This window comes from Podarcis cretensis, assembly GCF_951804945.1.
Source record: "Podarcis cretensis genome assembly, chromosome: Z".
NCBI classification, from domain to species: Eukaryota; Metazoa; Chordata; class Lepidosauria; order Squamata; family Lacertidae; genus Podarcis; species Podarcis cretensis.
The window spans coordinates 13,073,895-13,092,990 of NC_137184.1; the positions used below are offsets into that span (position 1 = coordinate 13,073,895).

General features: G+C 46.4%; 1 protein-coding gene across 1 annotated transcript; it reads left to right on the forward strand.

Moving 5' to 3' along the window:
• Window positions 1–867: 867 nt before the first annotated feature.
• SLC2A6 (solute carrier family 2 member 6) lies at window positions 868–17,342 on the forward strand. The gene is made up of 10 exons (XM_079962499.1): window positions 868–1,163; window positions 2,691–2,853; window positions 6,236–6,442; window positions 7,952–8,051; window positions 10,183–10,394; window positions 12,419–12,571; window positions 13,629–13,737; window positions 14,419–14,592; window positions 15,331–15,476; window positions 16,892–17,342. Exons 3-10 carry the CDS (start codon window positions 6,278–6,280, stop codon window positions 17,030–17,032), a joined length of 1,200 nt encoding a protein of 399 aa, XP_079818625.1. The 5' UTR covers window positions 868–1,163; window positions 2,691–2,853; window positions 6,236–6,277; the 3' UTR covers window positions 17,033–17,342.
• The last annotated feature ends 1,754 nt before the right edge of the window (window positions 17,343–19,096 follow it).

The following is a 19,096-nucleotide window of genomic DNA, read 5'->3' on the forward strand; positions in this document are numbered from 1 at the left end:
AGATTTTTGCCACAGATACTGGAATGCCCATAGGTTAGGGTAGAACAGGGTGGGTGGGTGGAACTGAGGGAAGATGGTGGGAGGGGCTTAGCTGCAGGGTGCAGCCTCCCCCAGTTGACCTTGGGGGAGAGACCTATTGGGGATAGAGAAGACAAACACTGCATACACAGCATGCATCACATCCCCCCACCATTGTTATGGCTGCTGGGAATTAGTTGCTCTGTGAGGAGTCAACTGGAATTGCCAGGATCCTTTGGAGATGTGTGTTTTAAATGTATGGCATGTACAGTACACAGCCCAAGGGAGCTAGATTCTCTTCTAACATAACAAGGATAATGACAGTTACAGATAGGTAGCCGTGTTGGTCTGCCAGTCAAAACAAAATAAAAAAATTCCTTCCAGTAGCACCTTAAAGACCAACTAAGTTAGTTCTTGGTATGAGCTTTCGTGTGCATGCACACTTCTTCAGATACACTGAAACAGAAGTCACCAGACCCTTCTGAGTAATACCCCTCCCCACCTTCTCACTATATAGAAGGGTCTGGTGACTTCTGTTTCAGTGTATCTGAAGAAGTGTGCATGCACACGAAAGCTCATACCAAGAACTAACTTAGTTGGTCTTTAAGGTGCTACTGGAAGGAATTTTTTTATTTTGTTTTAAGGATAATAATGACAATAATAATGGTTTTATTATTTGTATCCCACCCACCTGATTTGCCTATCTTTGTCACCCAGCTCAAGCATGATATCTCCTCTGTTATCTTATTTCTACACCCTGTTTGCTCATCCTCCCTGACTTCCTCTTTTTGGTCTGCTGCTAGACCAACCAGAACAGAGATTTCCTCCCCAATAGCACACTTCGTTTGGTGTTTCTTCTACAGTTGCTATTATTTTTGCCTTTTCTGCTTTTTCCTTGCCCATTTGGGGAAGGAAGGTTTGCTGGAAGGCAAACAGCATCTCCTGGTGCAGAGGGAGTGGGAACAACTGGGCAAACAGCTCTCTGCCCCCCAGCTGCATCTCCATCTCTCTCTGAGAGGGAAAGGCACACCTTGAGCCACCCTGGATCCCCACATCAAAGAGCCGCTCCTCTGCAGGGAGCCTAGAGAAGATTATCAAAGCTTGAAGGAGAAAGATGCTCAGCAGGCGGAGAATGAATATTACAGGTAAAGTTTCTGCCTCTCTTAAGACAGCTCTGCTAATTTCATCTCCCTTTTTCCCCTTCTTATGCCTAGAGGTACACCTTTCTTGCTTATAACTCTTCCCCCTTAAATCCCACTTTCCTGGAATACTTTTGGCTTAAGGTGCTAGTCCTCATCCTGCACCAGATCCACACCATACTTTTAAAGCATATCTAACGCATGTTTAAAACACATGGCTCACCCTCCCCCAAAGAATCCTGGGTACTGTAGTTTGTAAGGGTGTTGGGAATTGTGCCTCTGTGGAGGAAAAACTACAGGTCCCAGGATTCTTGGTGGTGGTGGCTAGGGAGCTGACAGTTTAGCTTACAGTTCCTGTACAAAACATCATGTACTTTGATAATGTATTGTTTGTGTTTCTGTGACCCAGGAGTGGGAGAAAACATTTTCAGCCTGAGGCAAGGCATTCAGTTCTGGCAAGGGTTACATGCCAGCAATGGCCAGATTTGCCAGAGGGAAAAGCGGGTGAAGTAACACACGTAAAGCAAGAAGCATGATAATATTGCAGATATTAATATTGTGCAGCTTGAAGCAATTGGATGCATTAAAACTAACTCCTCTTGGAATAAAACTCTGCCCAGACCCATAAGTATTGTTCAAAGCTTTACTAACCAGATCTTCTTTCAAAACAGGTACCAAAACATTAATGATACATCCAAAACAATTCCTTACAGTCATGTGCATGTCCCAACACAGGTTGGGCTTCTTATAAAATATGAAACCAAGGGTCTGTCTCTCCACAACCTCCTTTACAGCCTGGAGCTGTTTTCCCTTTAGGAGAGACCTCATTATCACATCCTTTGTTACTGGCTGCTTGAGAACAACTCACACAAAACAGAGACCCCCACAGATTAACATATGCATAAAAGATCAGTCTATCTCTTTCATGTGATCTATGTCAGTCACGAGACAAACCAGAAGACATCAACAGTTAATCATCAACCTGCTAGAGAGCAGAAAGCTCCTGTTGCTCTTCTTTAGTTTTGGAAATTTCCAGTTCAACCCTTAGTAATATACATACAGGCATTCACCATTTCAGTGTCAATTAAAGAAGTATACTTAACACATAAGAGTTCAAGGACACATTTCAGCCAAGAAAAAGCACTAAAAGAGGGTGTGGATTAGGAGTGGTGCGAGGCCTGGAGAAAGTTCAGGGGGCCATACAGAGAGACTTGGAGGGTTGGATTCAGCCTGCATGGAGGGCAGGTGCATGGAGTTTAGGACGATAAGATGGAGCTGCAAAAGAGGAAGGCTCCACTCAATGATAGAACCAGTACCTGGCAACCCTGGGCAAGTTGCTAGGAGCCTGACAGCCTGGCAGGGGCATGCTGCCAATGGCTGCCTTGGCCACCCAATTTTGACCTATTCCAGCCGGGCTCTTCCTATGTTCCACCAAACTCATAAAAATACAGGAACCCTCTTGGCATCAACATCCGTGATGGACCACATTGGTCATTCCATAATTGTTCTCTTCTCTCTCCCTTTCCTTTCCAGGACTCTTAAAAACCATCGGCTCTTCCTTGCCACCTTTGCTGCTGTGCTTGGGAACTTTAGTTTTGGTTTTGCTTTAGTCTACACCTCCCCGGTCATCCCTGTTTTGGAAAAATCTCTGGTCCGCAACTTAAGACTAACAGAGGCAACGGCATCCTGGTTTGGGGTAAGAGTGGCCAGCCAGCAAGAAAGGCGGGAGAAATAGACCTAAGAGGTGCATGCCATTGATTGGATTGCAGTGTTCCCAAGGGGTGCCAGGTCTCAAAATATGACCCAAAGCTGAAGGGTTTTAGCCTCTTTCTCTGGGTCTCCATGGGAAATATTAAAATCTAAGACTGATGGGGTGGTCTAGTTTCTGCTTGGGAACTTTTGCTGCTAGCCAGGCTGATCCACCTATGAAGCAGGATTCACAAGGGTGGAAGGACCCAGAGGGGAAACAGATCTACCCTCCAATAAATTTATCGCTTCTACCCAGTGGCTGAAGCGACAGCTGCAGCATGCTTCTTGGAGGCCAGATCTGCCACTTCCTTGGCAGCACCCCCATGCCACTTCTACAGCGGCCTTTTGCTAAACAGGAAGTGCTGCTAGTCTCCTCCCATCCTTGTTCCCAAAGAATATCCTTATCCCCCCCCCCCACCATCCCCCTTGTTCCTGATGTAGATCTTCACTCACTCCTTCCCTGATTATAGTGATGGGGTGTGTGTGCCTTTTTGTGGTTTGGCTCAAGTGCCAAAATGTATAGGACCAGCCCTGCTGCTAGCACCCATTCCATGTTGACCAAGCCCCACCCCATCCTGTTAGGCTCCACCCCCTGGTCTATATGCCATCATGTGAGCCTTAGGAGACCCAGAAGCCCTGGGCTCAACCAAAAGATTGTTGGCCCCCAGAATCTGCTTCAACCTTGGCAAAGGAAGAACCCAAGCTGAGTGAGGGGCTGAGGCTGAAGCAAGGATATGACTTCTATTTCTGGGCAAGTTGCTGTATCTTGGATTAGTTGACTCTTCCTCGCTTGCAGGGTTGTTGAAAGGACATGATTGCATTTTTCAAATCCCTAAGGGCACAAAACGGTTCTCTGCTGCTCCAGAGGGCAGAAGTGGATCTCATAGGTTTCAGGTACAGGAGGGTAGGTTTAGATGGAACGTTAGGAAAATTATATTGTCAGTAAGAGAGGTTTAGCAACAAACCAATTACCAAGAGGAGGAGTAGACTCCTCTGCTTTGGAAGTCTTCAACTGGAACCTGATGAGCCTTCTTCTATGACCTCATGGCTGGATTAGCATAGGGGTGGGGAACTTTTTTTCAAAAACCTACACTGGCTCCCAGTACGTTTCCAAGCACAGAGTGGCCAGTCAGATGTGCAGGGTATAAATAATAATAATAATAATAATATTATTATTATATTATTATAAATCAAGGGCCACATTCCCCCCTGGATAAATTTCCAAGGGCTGCATAGCAGTTGTGGGAGGGGCTAGAGGCAAAAGTGGGTGGAACTACAATGCAAATATTATTAACTACACGACTTTTAGAAGACATCTGAAGGCAACCTGTATAAGGAATCTTTTAATGGTTGATGTTTTTCTGTTGTTTTATATGTGTTGCAAGCCTCCCAGAGTGGGCAGGGTGAATGAATGAATGAATGAATGAATGAATGAATGAATGAATATATATACCTGCAGGTCTCAGGGCAGTTACAACAGTGTAAAAACAGAGAATAAATAATAAAAACAAAAACAATCCAATAATCCCCTCCTCCCCAACACATTTTAAAAGGATAGTGGATGTCAGTCAGCCAAAGGCTTGGGTTAAAGAAGAATGTTTTTGCCTGGTGCCTAAAGGTGTATAATGAAGGCACCAGATGAACCTCCCTGGGGAGAGCATTCCACAGACAGGGAGCCGCTGCCGAAAAGGCCTGTTCTCGTGTTGCCATCTTCCGGATCTCTCGTGGAGAAGGCACACAAAAAAGGGCCTCAGAAGATGATCTCAGGGTCCAAGTTGCTTCATATGGAAAGAAGCAATTCCTTGAGGTATTTTGCCTTCATCCACCTCATTTCAACCACTCAAGGAGTATGCAAAGCAGGGCTGTGAGGGTTGTGGCCTGGGAAGATTTTCCAGGGACCCGAATTAGAAGATGGCCCAACTCTAGGATTCTGCAAAATTAAACAAGTGGATTTTGCAGAGATGATTAGGCCTAAGAATTTTAATCTGGGGAGCGATCTGCAAATCCATCAGATTAGTCAACGGATGCTAATTTTAACCAGTAGGGCAGAGAGATAAATACATCCACTGGGTGCTGCTGCTTTGGCTCCAGTGTGTCGCTCTAGCAGAGAAGGCTGTGTTAAAAGTGGCCTTCCTGTCTGACAATGTGGGAGTTTTTTGTTGATTAAACCATAATGTCACATGTTTCCCTTTTTTCTCTTAACATTGCCTACACTGAGGCTTTAACAATATGCAAATATACTTAAATATAGTTGATGGGTGGGTTTAAGAGGCATGTCAGCTCTGCCTATTTTCCACAACCTATCCCAGCCCCCCCTAGCCTGTAATCTTCATTCTAGTGAGAGTAATTGTTCAGGTGTCATTACCGACTCCAAAGACAAACATAACTTTAATGAACAGACTATACAACCCACTAGACTTGCTTGTGATGCTTCCTTCCTGGGCAAAATACTCATAGTTCTATATAGGACACTCTATTCACGCTGAGAGCTGGAAGGGACCACTGGCAGAGGAAGAGGGGGGCAGGGGGAGCGTACCACCCCGGCAGCACGATCCTGGTGGGGCACCATCACAGCTGCCCGTCTGCTCGCGCTGGGCACCACGACCCCGCAGGCGGTGTGCCATGCCTCCAGGACGTGCGCCAGCCACGCCCACGCCTGATCTCTGCCCCCGGTGCCAGAGCATGAAGCTCTGCCACTGGAAGGGACCATAAGGGTCATCTAGTCCAACCCCCTGCAATGTAGCTAAAGAATCCCCAACTGATGGCCACCTGGCATTTGTTCAGAAAGCTCCAATGAAGGAGAGTCCATCACCTTCTGAGAGAGTCCATTCTACTGTTCTCAAACAGCTCTTACTGTCAGAAATGTCTTCCTTATGTTTAGTCGGAATCTTCTTTTTAATCATTTGAATTTATTGGTTCAGATCCTGCCCTCTGGAGCAACAGAAAACAAGAGGCTCCATCTTCCATGTGACAGCACTTCGGCCATTATATTAGGGTTGCCATATTTCGGATGCAATTCAAACACAAAAGTTGTTGAGGTTTTTTCCCCCAAAATCTCAGACAACCAATACCGTCATATTCTGTTTGCCAGGTGTATGGCAGCCTACCTTATATTAGCTCCCAGAATGCTCTTCTCCATGCTATACATACCCAGCTCCCTCAAGTCTTTCCTTCATCATGGAAAATTTATTTTTCCCCCAGGCCAGATTTCTCAGGGTGCTGAATTCAAAGCCTACTAGTTGCACTCCTATTTCTATGGTTTCAGGCCACCATCATGATCATATTTGCTTTCCTAACATATTGCCCCTGTTTCTTTGTGTGTCTGGCAGTCTGTGTTCACCCTTGGAGTCGCAGCAGGTGGTTTGGGCACCATGTATTTCAACGACTACCTGGGCCGCAAGCTGAGCATCATGTTCTCTGCTGTCCCATCTGTCATCGGATATCTCTTTATGACCAGCGCCCAAGGGACCTGGATGCTGCTGGTGGGCAGGCTGTTAACAGGATTTGCTGGGGGAGTGACTTCTGCTTCCATCCCAGTAAGTCAACCATGTTCTTTTCCTTGAGGTTCAATCTCATTCCAGCAAACTCAAACTGAGTACCATACGTTGAAAGCACTTTGAGGCCACTTTAAACAGTCATGGCTCCCTCCCAAAGAATCCTGGGAAGTGTAGTTTGTTCAGGGTGCCAAGAGTCATTAGGAGACTCCTGTTCACCTCCCAAAACCACCATTCTGAGAGTGGTGTAATAACCAGCCCCTCTTCCCAGAAAACATCCAGGAATTGCCAAGCCCGCACTGGAACTTGGATGGGTCATAGAGATTTTCTTGCCTCTGCAGCTACTTTTGTGCATGTGCCCAAGAGCCTGGATGGTAAAGTGATAATTGTCTCTGCCACACCCTTCCTCTTCCATTTACTGGCTGAGCAATATTTAAAATAGTGAAGTTGGAGGTAGTGGTGTCCTGAGTTGTAGTTCCCCCTTTCTGTCTCCTGAAAGGACCACAGGAATATTAGGGGAAGGACCATAGTACAATGGGAGAGCATCTGCCTTGCGTACAGAAGGCCCCACATTTAACCCCTGGCATCTTCAGGTAGGGCTGGGAATATCCCCAGTCTGAAACCTTGGAGAGCCACTAACAGAGTCAACAATAGTGGAGCAGTGCGTCTGACTCAGTAGAAGGCAGCTTCCCAAGTTTTTCCATTTAAACCAGACCATTATTCGGAACCATAAGGACTGGAAAGCTTAATTTAATTTTAGGGGAACAGTCGTAGCTCAGTGGTAGAGCATCTGCTTTTTATGTGGAAGGTCCCTGTCATCTCCAGATGGGGCTGGGAAAATTTCCCCGCCTAAAATCTTGGAAAGTCACTGCCAATCAGTGTTGAGAATCATGAGCTATTTGATTTTCATACTAACCTACCTTTGTAGGGCCCTGAGTGCGACAGAGTTCTCTACACCTATGAATCCCAGCAACTGGAATTCAGAGGCATATTGCATCCGACAGTATGTGGCAAGGAACAGGGGAGAAATTAAGTTCTCATTCAAATGTAAACTTTTAAAAAATGCAATTCCCAACACAATATTTGAACCAAAACACAGCCATTCTACAAAATACCCACTCATCTGGATTTTGCACTACAGTTTTCCAGCCACGCAATGTCTCAAAAAATGTATGTGCTAAGGTAAAGTGCATCAATGCATATATCAGTGAAAATAACCTACAGAAGTGCAAAACTGCTCAGAAATAACACGTAGAGTAGGAGACATTCGCACAAAAAATGTTGATGAATTTTTTTCGAGGACAAGTTATTTATAAAAAAAAAATCACAGGCTGATGTACAAACATGGATGACTGATGTTATGCTTGTTAAAACAAGAAACTGAGAGAAGCTGAAACTGATAGATTCATCCATCCCTAATTGTGGCTACATCCATTAACTTAGGTCCATTAATTTCACTGGGTCTACTCTGTGCAAAGCCTACTTGGACACACACACCCATGTTCTGCTGATTAAATTCTGGCAACTTACCTTCCTTTTCTGTCCCTCCAGGTGTACATCTCTGAGATCTCTCACCCTGGAGTCCGGGGAGCTTTGGGCTCCTGCCCTCAGATCATGGCCGTCTTGGGTGCCCTTTTCCTCTATGCTTTAGGCAAGTAATTGGATGTGAACTGTGGAGGAACGGATCAGCGTCAGACTATTTGGCTTAAACGTAGGGCGGCTGGTGGTCCTTAGATCAGTGGTGTCTTCAGACAGGAGAACTGGGCTTCAGAGATGATTGGAATGCTTTGTTTGTTCTGGAAGGATTAAGGTATCCTTCTCCTCCCCCTGCCAGAGTCTTGCATCCCCTCTTCCAATACATGGGCCTAGTCTTCTGGCTGGACAAGTAAGACCAGCTCAGGACCTCCCCAAATTGCAGGGTTTCCAACCCAGTGACTCCTTGTTTATTTGTTTGGAGAAACACTGGAAATTTCACAAGCTATTTATCTGATCTTTTGAAGTCATTCTGCGTTTAACCCTTTCTCAGACCTTTGACACTGAGGTCCAGCTCCGAGCGTCTTCTGGTGGTTCCCTCACTGCAAGAAGCCAAGTTACAGGGAACCAGGCAGAGGGCCTTCTCGGTAGTGGCACCCGCCCTGTGGAACGCCCTCCCACCAGATGTCAAAGAGAAGAACAACTACCAGACTTTTAGAAGACATCTGAAGGCAGCCCTGTTTAGGGAAGCTTTTAATGTTTAACAGACCACTGTATTTTAATACTTTGTTGGAAGCCGCCCAGAGTGGCTGGGGAAACCCAGCCAGATGGGCGGGGTATAAATAAATGATGATGATGATGATGATGATGATGGCAGAAATACACATTGGTTATCAGAGCTTAGCCAATGTCTGGGGCGTGGGCTTCAGATCAGTGGCAGAGCTTCTGCTTTGCATGTAGAAATGTCCTAGGTTTAATAGCCAGCAGCTCCAGGTAGGGCTGTGAAAGACTCCAGAGGAGTGGAGAGTGCCCTGGATCTTGGGTGCTGCTGGTGGGCTACCCATTGGGGCATCAGGTTGGCAACTGTGAGAACAGTATGCTGGACTAGAAGGGCCATTGGCCTGATCCAGCAGGCTCTTATTCCTTGTCTGAAACTCTTGGAGAACTGCTGCCAGTCAGTACAGACAGTAATGAGCTAGATCAGCCTTTCTCAACCTGTGGGTCCCCAAATGTTGTTGAACTACAACTCCCATCACCCCTAGCTAGCAAGGCCAGAGCTCAGGGTTGATGGGAGTTGTAGTCCAACAACATCTGGGGACCCACAGGTTGAGAACCGCTGAGCTAGATGGACCAATGGGCTGACTCAACATAAGGTGGTTTCTTATATTCCTGGAAAGGGCCATAGCACCATAACAGAGCATATGCTTTGCGTGCCATGTTCATTCCCCAGCTTCTCCAGTTAAGGCTGGGAGAGACCCGCATCTGAAACCTTTCGAGGTCTGTTGCCATCCGGTGCAGGCATTACTGAGCTAGATGAACCAATGATTGGAGTCACGAAAGCTACTTCCTGTTGGAATCAGATAGATTTGAACCCTGGCCTCCCAGGTCGTAGTCCAACTCTCCAACCATTGCACCACACTGGCTCTTCAGGTTACTCTTTCAGGGGCCAGGCAACCTTTTCTGTAAATGTTCAGGTTGACATTCAAGAGGCAAGGACTGTGTAACGCAAGAGCCAGGAAGTGCCCACGGAAGACCAAACACACTGGACAGGATTGGGGAGCCGATAATGTCACAGTCAGGCTCTTGATTGCAAAACCTGAGATCGAAACAACAGATTGGGTAGAGATAATGCAGTCGCTCAGGGCACCTGCCAATTAACTCAGAACATGTAAGGTTTTTGAAACAGCCTGGCTGGTAAAGGAATGGAGAGAGAAAGGGGATCCAGCAGTAATGTTGTAGGCCTTCCCAAGATGACAAAAAGGACTGGAATTACTGTACATTTAAGCTGTTGTGCCCAAAGCTGGGGCAGTCACCATGGTATCTTCCAGCTGATATTGGACTACAACAGGTATGGGTAATCTTTGGCTCTCCAGATACTCATGAACTATATCAGCCCCAGTCAGCATGGCCAACAGCCAGGGATGATGGGAGCTGTAATTCAGCAACATCTGGAGGCCCAAAGGTTCCCCAAGTGTGGACTACACCAGCTCTGAACATGGGGAGTAGAGGGGTATGGTTGTTTATTACTGTTGCAGCTTGTTGGAGACAGTCCTTCACTCACCTCTTGCTCTGTCCTCTTCCCACTGCAGGCCTCGTTGTTCCCTGGCGCTGGATGGCAGTGGCTGGACAGGTGCCCGTCCTACTCATGATCGTATTGCTGTCTTTCATGCCTGACTCACCTCGTTTTCTGGTCTCCAAGGGGAGGGAGGATAAGGCCCTGGATGCCCTGGTATGGCTGAGAGGAGCAAATGCAGAGTACTGGTGGGAATACGAGCGAATCAAGGAAAGCTTCAGTGAGCAGGTGTGTTATGGAAGGATGGGCGAACATATCAATTTCAGTTCCTTTGTTCCAGTCGTAAATTCAGTTCTCCAGATTTTCACATCCTTTTGCAACTTACAAAAAAAAAAAAAAGCTCCTGTGAAAATTTGTCAGCATTTTTGTGTGAATTACTCTTACTGTACACATTTTTTAATGAGATGTTGCCTAATGTCCCTCCACTTTTTTTTTTGGCAAGGCCACTTTTCTCTAATTCAATGCATTTTTCAACCAATTTTCACCCATATATGCATTTTTATGGATGCTTTGCCTAGCATTTTCATTTTTGTACACCTTACTTGCCTGAAGTGCAGCACTACAAAATTTGGCAAAGTGTGAATTTTGAAGGAGGGCTGTGTTTTAGTTTGTACAGTGGTACCTCAGTTTAAGAACAGTCCTGTTTACGAACTACTCCGCAAAACTGGAAGTAGTGTCCCAGTTTGCGAAATTTACCTCGGTCTAAGAATGGAAGCCGAACAGTGGAAGGGCACCAGCTGCAGGAGGCCTCATTAGGGAGAGAGCACCTCGGTTTAAGAACAGTTTCGGTTTAAGAACAGACCAGTGGCATAGCGTGGGGGGTGCAGGGGGGCCAGCCGTACCGGGCGCAACATCTGGGGGTTAGGGGCGCAAATCCACGGGTTAGGGGGCGCAAATCCATGGGTTAGGGGGCGCAAATTACTTGCCTTGCCCCGGGTGCTGACAACCCACGCTACGCCACTGGAACAGACTTCCATATATATATAATATATGTAATATAAAAACGGACTCGCAGTTTGCAGTTAACTAGGAGAACTCTAAAGTGGCACCACCCCAATTTTCTGATCTCCTTGTGTGCCCCCTGCTCCCAAATTACATTTTTGTGTCTCAAAAGTAGGGCTGGAGGAGGAATCTGCCTTTACTCAGATTCTAAATCCCACTTACTGTACTTTTCCGTGTATAACACCCCCCCCCCCCGTGTATAAGATGCCCCCTATTTTGGGGGACTAAAAATTAAGAAAACCCCACGTCCCCGCTAGGCACTACCCATTTGTAAGACAACCCACTATTTTTAAACATAATTTTTCAGTAAAAAACATAGTCCTATACATGGAAAAGTACAGTACTTAATCCAACCCAAGAGGATTATGACCAGGGGCAGGTCAGTGGCCCATTTCGGAATCTGCAGTCTGGCAGATTCCTTTGCAAAGTGCCCTGGAGTTTTAAAGCTACAGTTACTTAACACTGTAGTCTGAGTATTGCACACACACCCCAGGGGCGTCTTAGCCATAGAGGCTAGTGGCACGGGGAGCCATGGCACCAAGTTCTGGAGGGCGCCAGGGAAGAGGCAGAGGCTGGATGCGGCGCGTCCTGGCATCAGCTCGCCGCCCTCGCCCGCCTCTGCCATGCCGCGCCGCACCCGGAGCCTCTGCCCCGCCGGAGGAGCTGCCCTGCAGCCACTGCCTGCCCAGAAGGAAATGTGGGGGTGGGGGGGGGCGGCAGAGGGATCCTTGCACCATGGTGCCAGATATGCTTAAGAGGGCCCTGGCTCCCCCGCACTGTCTTCCCCACCTTTGAAGCTTTTGAAATAGCCTGCCTAGTTGCCTATGCTTGCTGGGGCTGGTGGGAATTGTAGTTCAAAACATCTAGAGGGCACGAGGTTGGCCAAATCTAGAATATACCCCTGAATGGAAATAGTTTCCCACAAGAATTTCTCCTCCATTCATCTGGAAGGCAACAAATCCTCAAGTGTGATGTGATTCTGTCTTCTTCTTGATATAGAACAGGTGTGAGGAGCCATTGGCCCTTCAGGTGCTGCTGAACTACAATTCCCTGGGGAGAATGGTACTTCAGCACTTTCCGGAAGGCCAAAGACTCCTACACATAGGAGCAATTGTCTATCAAAAGGGAGAGCCAAGCAAAAGGGAAGGCGTCATTCCATTCCTTGGAGGCCATTCCACGAAATCCTGATCTTGTTCCTGGGTGTGTGTGAAATGGATCTGTCTGAGCCGTTTGTATCCATATTTCCTTAGAACAGACCAATTTCTTGGAAAGAGATCAAGCAGCCCTACATCTGGAAACCGCTGGCTATCACCTTGTTGATGAGGTTCCTGCAGCAGCTCTCAGGGGTTACCCCCATTCTTGTATACTTGCAGGTGATATTTAGCAGCACAGAGGTCATATTGGTAAGCTAGCCACTTATTCGAAATTCTCCTCAGGACCTGTCCCCACCCCCATTCCACCCACTGCCTTCCTTTTTTGGCTTCCATTGAAGTATCCTGCAAACTCTCATTTGTGAAGGGGCCTTCTAACGACAGTTCTCAGGATGCTTTGGGGGAAGCCATGACTGTTTAAAGTGGTAAGAGAGTGATTTAAATGTTTGGAGCAGATGTAATTTAGTCTTTACAGCATGCCTTCCAACGTTCCTCAGATGAAAGGAGAGACATTCTGTTCTACATCAGTATCACTGCCCAAGGGAAGGGGTTTTCCCATGTTTTTATTACAGTTTTTCATTATACAGACAGCCCCTGCCCCACAACTCCGCCGACCATTGCCTATGCTGATGGGCTGATGGGAGTTCTAATTTAACAGCATCGAGGGAATCAAATACCAAATCAGCCTACAGAAGTGAGGGCGCTGCTTGTTCACTGTGTGTTTCATTCTACCATTGTGGCACAATGGTTAGGGTGTTGGACCAGGACCTGGGAGACCAGGGTTCGAATCCTGACTCAGCCATGAAGCTGCTTGAGTGACCTTGCGCCAGTCACCATATCTCTGCCTAATCTACCTCACAGGATTTTTGTGAGGATGAACTGGGGAGGAGGGAAACGATGTACACCGCCTTGAGAATAGGTGGCATATAGAGGTGATAAATAAAATAAAATACCTTTATAACCTGTACATTCCCCACACCCCAGCACCAAACTAGACATGAAGCTAAATGTGGCATTTGGAATCACCATTAAAAATTGCTCCTCATCCACATCCGCTATTGATTAAGAAAAAATATAATATCATTCTTAGTTTATTAAATTCGTTCTCGTAACAGAAAAAAATAAAACTCTCATTTTCCTCAGGCTTACAGCCTAAAAAGACACGAGAGAAAGGGGAAATGGATTTATTATCATGTCCAGTTTGGCCAGTTACCTCCTGTTCGCTGTGTGTGTCTGTTTTAAGAAAATGCTGACTTAGGGAAGAAGGAGCCTCAGACACGCTAAATGTTTTCTCCTTTTACCTTTGCAGGAGCCGCAATATGATGCTGTTATCGTGGGGGCCATACGCTTAGCATCAGTAGCAGTTGCCACCTTCTCAATGGACAAAGTCGGAAGGAAGGTTCTTCTGTATATCTCAGGTGCAGGTTTTGTCCACTCTTATCACACCCCACCTGGTGCATCTATAGATCAATTTTGCAGAGTCAAAACCAGCTTTGGGGAATTGTTTGGCTCAATCATTGGGGTATTAGGGAGAGAGATAGGGGAGAGAGAAAGTATTGAATTGAAAGCACTGAACATGTGGGGTGCGGGTGGGCATTCTCTCCCCATCACCCCCCAAACCAGATACCCGATAAAGTGAAATGGGCCGCTGGTGCTTTGCAACATTTGCCTTTGCCAGCCTAGGCCACATTCACACCACACATTTAAACCACTATGATACCACTTTAAACAGCCCTGGTTTCCACACAAGAATTCTGGGAGCTGTAGTTAAGGGTACTGAAAGCTGTTAAGGAAACCCCTTATGGCCTTCACAGAGCTACAATTCTGGAGTTCCTTCTGAAGAGAGATTGGTCATTAAACTACACTAGGGATGGTAGGTGTAGTTCAGCAACATCCACGAGGTAGGCCAAAGTTCTCCTACCCCAAGCACTTTACAGGGGGGGAAACCCAGTAGGTTCTTAGCCACAGGGCCATCTCCCTAGAATGTCAGGATCCAGAGAATGCCAGGATCCAAGCTGCTCAAATAATGAGCAGGTTGAGGAAATTCCCAGACATAAATAAACCTCACATCTCACACTGTTGTTGTTCTTTTTTGACAGCCATCATTATGCTTGCCTCAAACTTGACTTTGGGCTTCTACATCCACTTCATACCTCAATATTCCCATAATTCAGCAATTATGGTTAACAGTAGTAGCCATGAGGGCCTGGCTACCAGCTGGATAAGTGGCCTCACTGTCATCCCTCTGATCGCCACCATGGTCTTCATTGTAGGTATGTTATTGTCAAGAACAGGAAGCCACCCAGATACCCTCTGAATGTTTTAAGCAGTAGCTTGATGTGGCTTATGATTATTGCAAATTAAAGTTATATACCATCCTTTAACTGAGGATCACAGGGCATTTATAGTATAAAATTATGCAAGGTGTGGAGAATGTGGGAAGACAAGAACTTTTCTCTTGTCTGTCATAATGCTGGAATTCACGGACATCCAGTGAAGCCGAATGTTGGAAGATGCAGGACAGATCAGAGAAAGACCTTCTTCACACAGCACATAGTTTAACTATGGAATTCACAAGAGGCAATGATGACCACCAGCTTGGATGATTTTAAAAGAGTACTGTACAAATTCATGGAGGAAGAGGAGCCTGTCAATGACTACCAGTCATGATGGAAGTGTATTACCTCCAGTACCTGTCACTGGGGACCATGAGTTGGGAGAATGCTGTTGTGCTCAGAACTTGTTTGTTGGTTTCCCTTTGGGGTATGTGGTTGGCCACTATAACAACAGGATACTGAAATAGATGGGCCTTTGCTCTGAGCCAGCAGTGCTCTCCTTATGCCAAAGCTTCCCTACACCTGCTGTTATAGAACAGAACTAAATCAAAATTGACACTTATAGCTGTTTTGTTTGCCACACTAACATGTTTGAGGAAGGACTAGTCATTCAGCTTTGCCTGAGGCCTCACCTCTTCCAGGTTTTTCAGAGTGGCTCCTCTTTCCTGTCTCTAGGTTATGCCATCGGTTGGGGTCCCATCACCTGGCTGCTGATGGCTGAGATTCTCCCACTGAAGGCCCGAGGGACAGTGTCTGGGTTGTGTGTTCTTGTGAGCTGGTTGACTGCCTTTGTCTTGACAAAAGTCTTTCTGTTGGTTAAGGTAAGTAGTAGAAGAAGAGGAGCAGGGTCGCCTTACCCATAGGTGCAAGGGGTGCGGGGGACTCAGGCGCCGGGCTCTCAGGGGTGCCAGGCTGAGAGTCTGGGCCGAGATTTGGAGTCCGGGATTGGGAAGAGCCGACAGCCGCTGCCGAGCAGAGCAGAGCCTGTCAGAACGCAGCAGCAGTTCTGCTGCAGGCAAGCGAGGTGCTGAGGCAGCCGGCTGACTCCACTCTCCTGCATGCCTGGGATTGGCGGGCCGTCGAGAGGCCCGCCCAGAGCACGCTGCTCACACAAGGCGCCTGGCTTCACTCAGTCACCGCCACCTCGGGCTCGACTGTTGTGCTGGGCTCTTCTTGCCCCCCCCCCCCCGGGCGCCTGGCCCCAGCCTTGCTCTGCCCCCACTGCTGCCGCCGCCGCCTCAGGCTCCTCTGTTGCTGCTGAGATGGCCAGCCCAGCCAGCTCTGCTGTGTGCACCTTGCTGGCTCGCCCTAAAAAAATGTCAACAACTTTGCAGTCCCCCCCTAAAAAAGGTCGACTTGGGGGGCGCGCCAGGCGGATCTTTGCACCCCAGCGCCGCATATGATTAAGACGGCCCTGAAGAAGAGACTTCATACATGTTGCAAGATATGCCACAGAAAGGGGCTATGTACACACCCCCATTCACCTTCAGTGCAGCCCCACCACAATCTGTATCTATCGTGTCATTTCTTATGGAATATTATGTTTTGATGTGTTTTCCCCACAAACCCAGTTTCAGGTGAAACTGAGAAAAAGGACCTAGCGGCGTTTTAAGCTGGTAACATTTACACAGCCCTAACCTGCTTTAACAGTCTGACCCCTGATCCTGGGAACCTTTAGCACCCTTAACAAACTACAGTGGTACCTTGGGTTAAGTACTTAATTCGTTCCGGAGGTCTGTTCTTAACCTGAAACTGTTCTTAACCTGAAGCACCACTTTAGCTAATGGGGCCTCCTGCTGCCGCCGTGCCGCCGGAGCACGATTTCTGTTCTTACCCTGAAGCAAAGTTCTTAACCTGAAGCACTATTTCTGGGTTAGCGGAGTCTGTAACCTGAAGCGTACGTAACCTGAAGCGTATGTAACCCGAGGTACCACTGTACAACCCACAGAATCCTTTGGAGGAAACTATGACTGTTTAAAGTGGCATCATAGCGCCACCATAGTGCATAGTGGTGTGAATGAAGCCAAAGTCTCAGTACCCTCACCAGGGTCTAGAGCAGGGTTGGGGAATGTTGTTTTTTTACCACAGGGGCCACATATGACTAGTGGGCAAGGCCACAGTCAAAAGTGGGAGGAGCATCTAGGAAATAGATTTAATGCATAAATAAGTACTTTTCACTCTGCCCCATGTCCTCTTTCTCTGCTTATCCAAAGGATAATTTCTTTTTCTTTTCCAGGCACAGTATGGTCTGGAGGTTCCTTTCTTCTTCTTTGGGGCCATCTGCATAGTGAACCTTATCTTCACGTTTTTCATTCCCGAAACCAAAGGAAGGTCCTTGGAGCAGATTGAATCATACTTCCGGACTGGGCAGAAATAATTTATGGAATCTTTCCACTGCCTTAAATGAACTTTCAACATCAATTCAAGTCCTTACAATATGAGCAAATGAGAGACTTTTCAGGCCATGACAGGTGGACCACTGTGATAACTTATTATCCAAGCTCCTCCAGTCCTTAAATTGGGATGGGAGGTGGGGCGGATATAGTGAGATATTATTGCTCATATGCATTTATTAATTTCCTTAAAACTGACAGGTGCCATGGCAGCTAAGAGGTTGCAACACACACCAGAAAGTTCTCAGTTGGAACCTTGCCTCAGTCACAAACTCATTAAATGGTTGAAGGCAAGCCACTCTCTCTTTATTAGCTCCCTCCATCTGCAATATGAAAACAATGATCTGACCTACCTTGCAAGGTCTGCTATTAGGATGTGTGTGAAGCATTTTGAACATTGTGAACCAAGGGCCGCCAACATCTGTGAGCCAGTGAGCATATCTGGAATTTTGAGAAAGTGCCATGGGTGCAATTAATCATTTGTTCATCCCGGGCATTTCAATGGACTTCTCCATCACTATCCAAACCACACAGTCCATTTCCCCCCTTTTAAAAAATGGATTTATTTGAACTAGAGCAACTGAGTGCTTTATTTAAGCAAATCTGACATTTCAGTTTGTGTTTGAAATCCCTCCTACAAAATATTGGCTAGAGGCACCATTTGTCATTTCCCCATGTGCTCAGCTTGGGTCTAGCAGATTACCTGACAATCACCACACCTATTTTCCTGGTCCATGAGAGACAATGGAAATGGAAAAGAACACTAGATTGCTATGGGCCCCGGTCTATAAGACGTTTAGCCAATAGCATTCAAGAAGTCTGTCAAGGACTCAGATTCCACTGGCAGCTCTGATCACATTCAGCACAACTGTTGCTGCCATTACCAAGTGACCTGACCAATATCATTATCATCATTACCACCTAACTCCTGGGCTTGATGAACAGAAATAAACAAGGGTTTCTTTTCATATCATGGAGAGCAAAGTCAGCAAAGTCATCTGCTCAGAAAACTGCAGTGAGAGGCACAGCTGCAGAAACCAGCTGAAAAAGTTGGCAGCCCCAACGACCACACCATGGAATCCAACGCCAAACATCAGAATGCATTATGTGTATTAACCATAGGCAGCTTTAGCTTTTAAAACTGCATATTGGTTTCATACTCATTCTAAGGAGAAGAGGAAGCCCCAACTATTTATTGAACTAGATGGAAAATGTTTATGTATTTAAAATGTCAGCAAATGGCATTGCATTCTGTTCTTGTATTTGCAGCTCAAGCACACATATTTGCTTTAATAGTGCCATTTTTCAAATAATGAATAATTGCTTGGCAAAGAAGACAGTGCAAGAGGGGAATGGAGAAAAGGGGGAGGGCTTTATGGACTAGTTCAGTGGTGTCCAAACTTTTTTCAAAGAGGGCCAGATTTGATGACGTGAAGGGTCGTGAGGGCCGACCAAAGGGCCGACCAAAGTTGTTAACCTTTTTTTAGGATTGAAGTTGTTGAGGGTTTTTTAGGATTTTACCCCAGGAAATAAATTGCCACAGGGGCAGGATTAAACTGACCAGTGGGCTGGATTAAGCACCCAAAATTGACTTTGGACATGCCTGGACTAGGTTAAGCTCAACAACTACAGAAGAAGTAGGAGCTTTTCAATAGTACCAAGACTCCCCACAACCCTCATTTGCTGGATATCTCCCCCTCACTTTTGGTCTTTTGAACATTCATCATCCACGTCAGCATACTTTCAAGCTATCTTCTGGAATCACGATGGTTAGAACTTGGAGTGATTAAAAAGTAAAGCCATGCAAAGCACCCAATTCTGTACTGGGGAACTTTCAGAAAAAGTGAAACACGTGCAATTTTCATAAGATAGGAAGTAGCTCCTCTAAGTCTGAAATAGCTCTGAAAAGATCAAAAGGGTCAGAAGCTCTTTAATCCACAGGAATTGGCTCTATAGAATGCATCCTGCCTTTTCTGTTTCCAGAGCACATTCTTTAGCAGCAGGAAGCACATACATACACAAACACACACACATTCCACTGTAGTAAG

Bases quoted from the DNA above. Each gene is read 5' to 3' on its own strand.
- SLC2A6 (XM_079962499.1), top strand. From the start codon at position 6,278: ATGTATTTCAACGACTACCTGGGCCGCAAGCTGAGCATCATGTTCTCT. The intron at 12,572-13,628 runs GTAAGCTAGCCA...TTACCTTTGCAG, and splicing joins GCAGCACAGAGGTCATATTG to GAGCCGCAATATGATGCTGT. The intron at 13,738-14,418 runs GTGCAGGTTTTG...CTTTTTTGACAG, and splicing joins GGTTCTTCTGTATATCTCAG to CCATCATTATGCTTGCCTCA.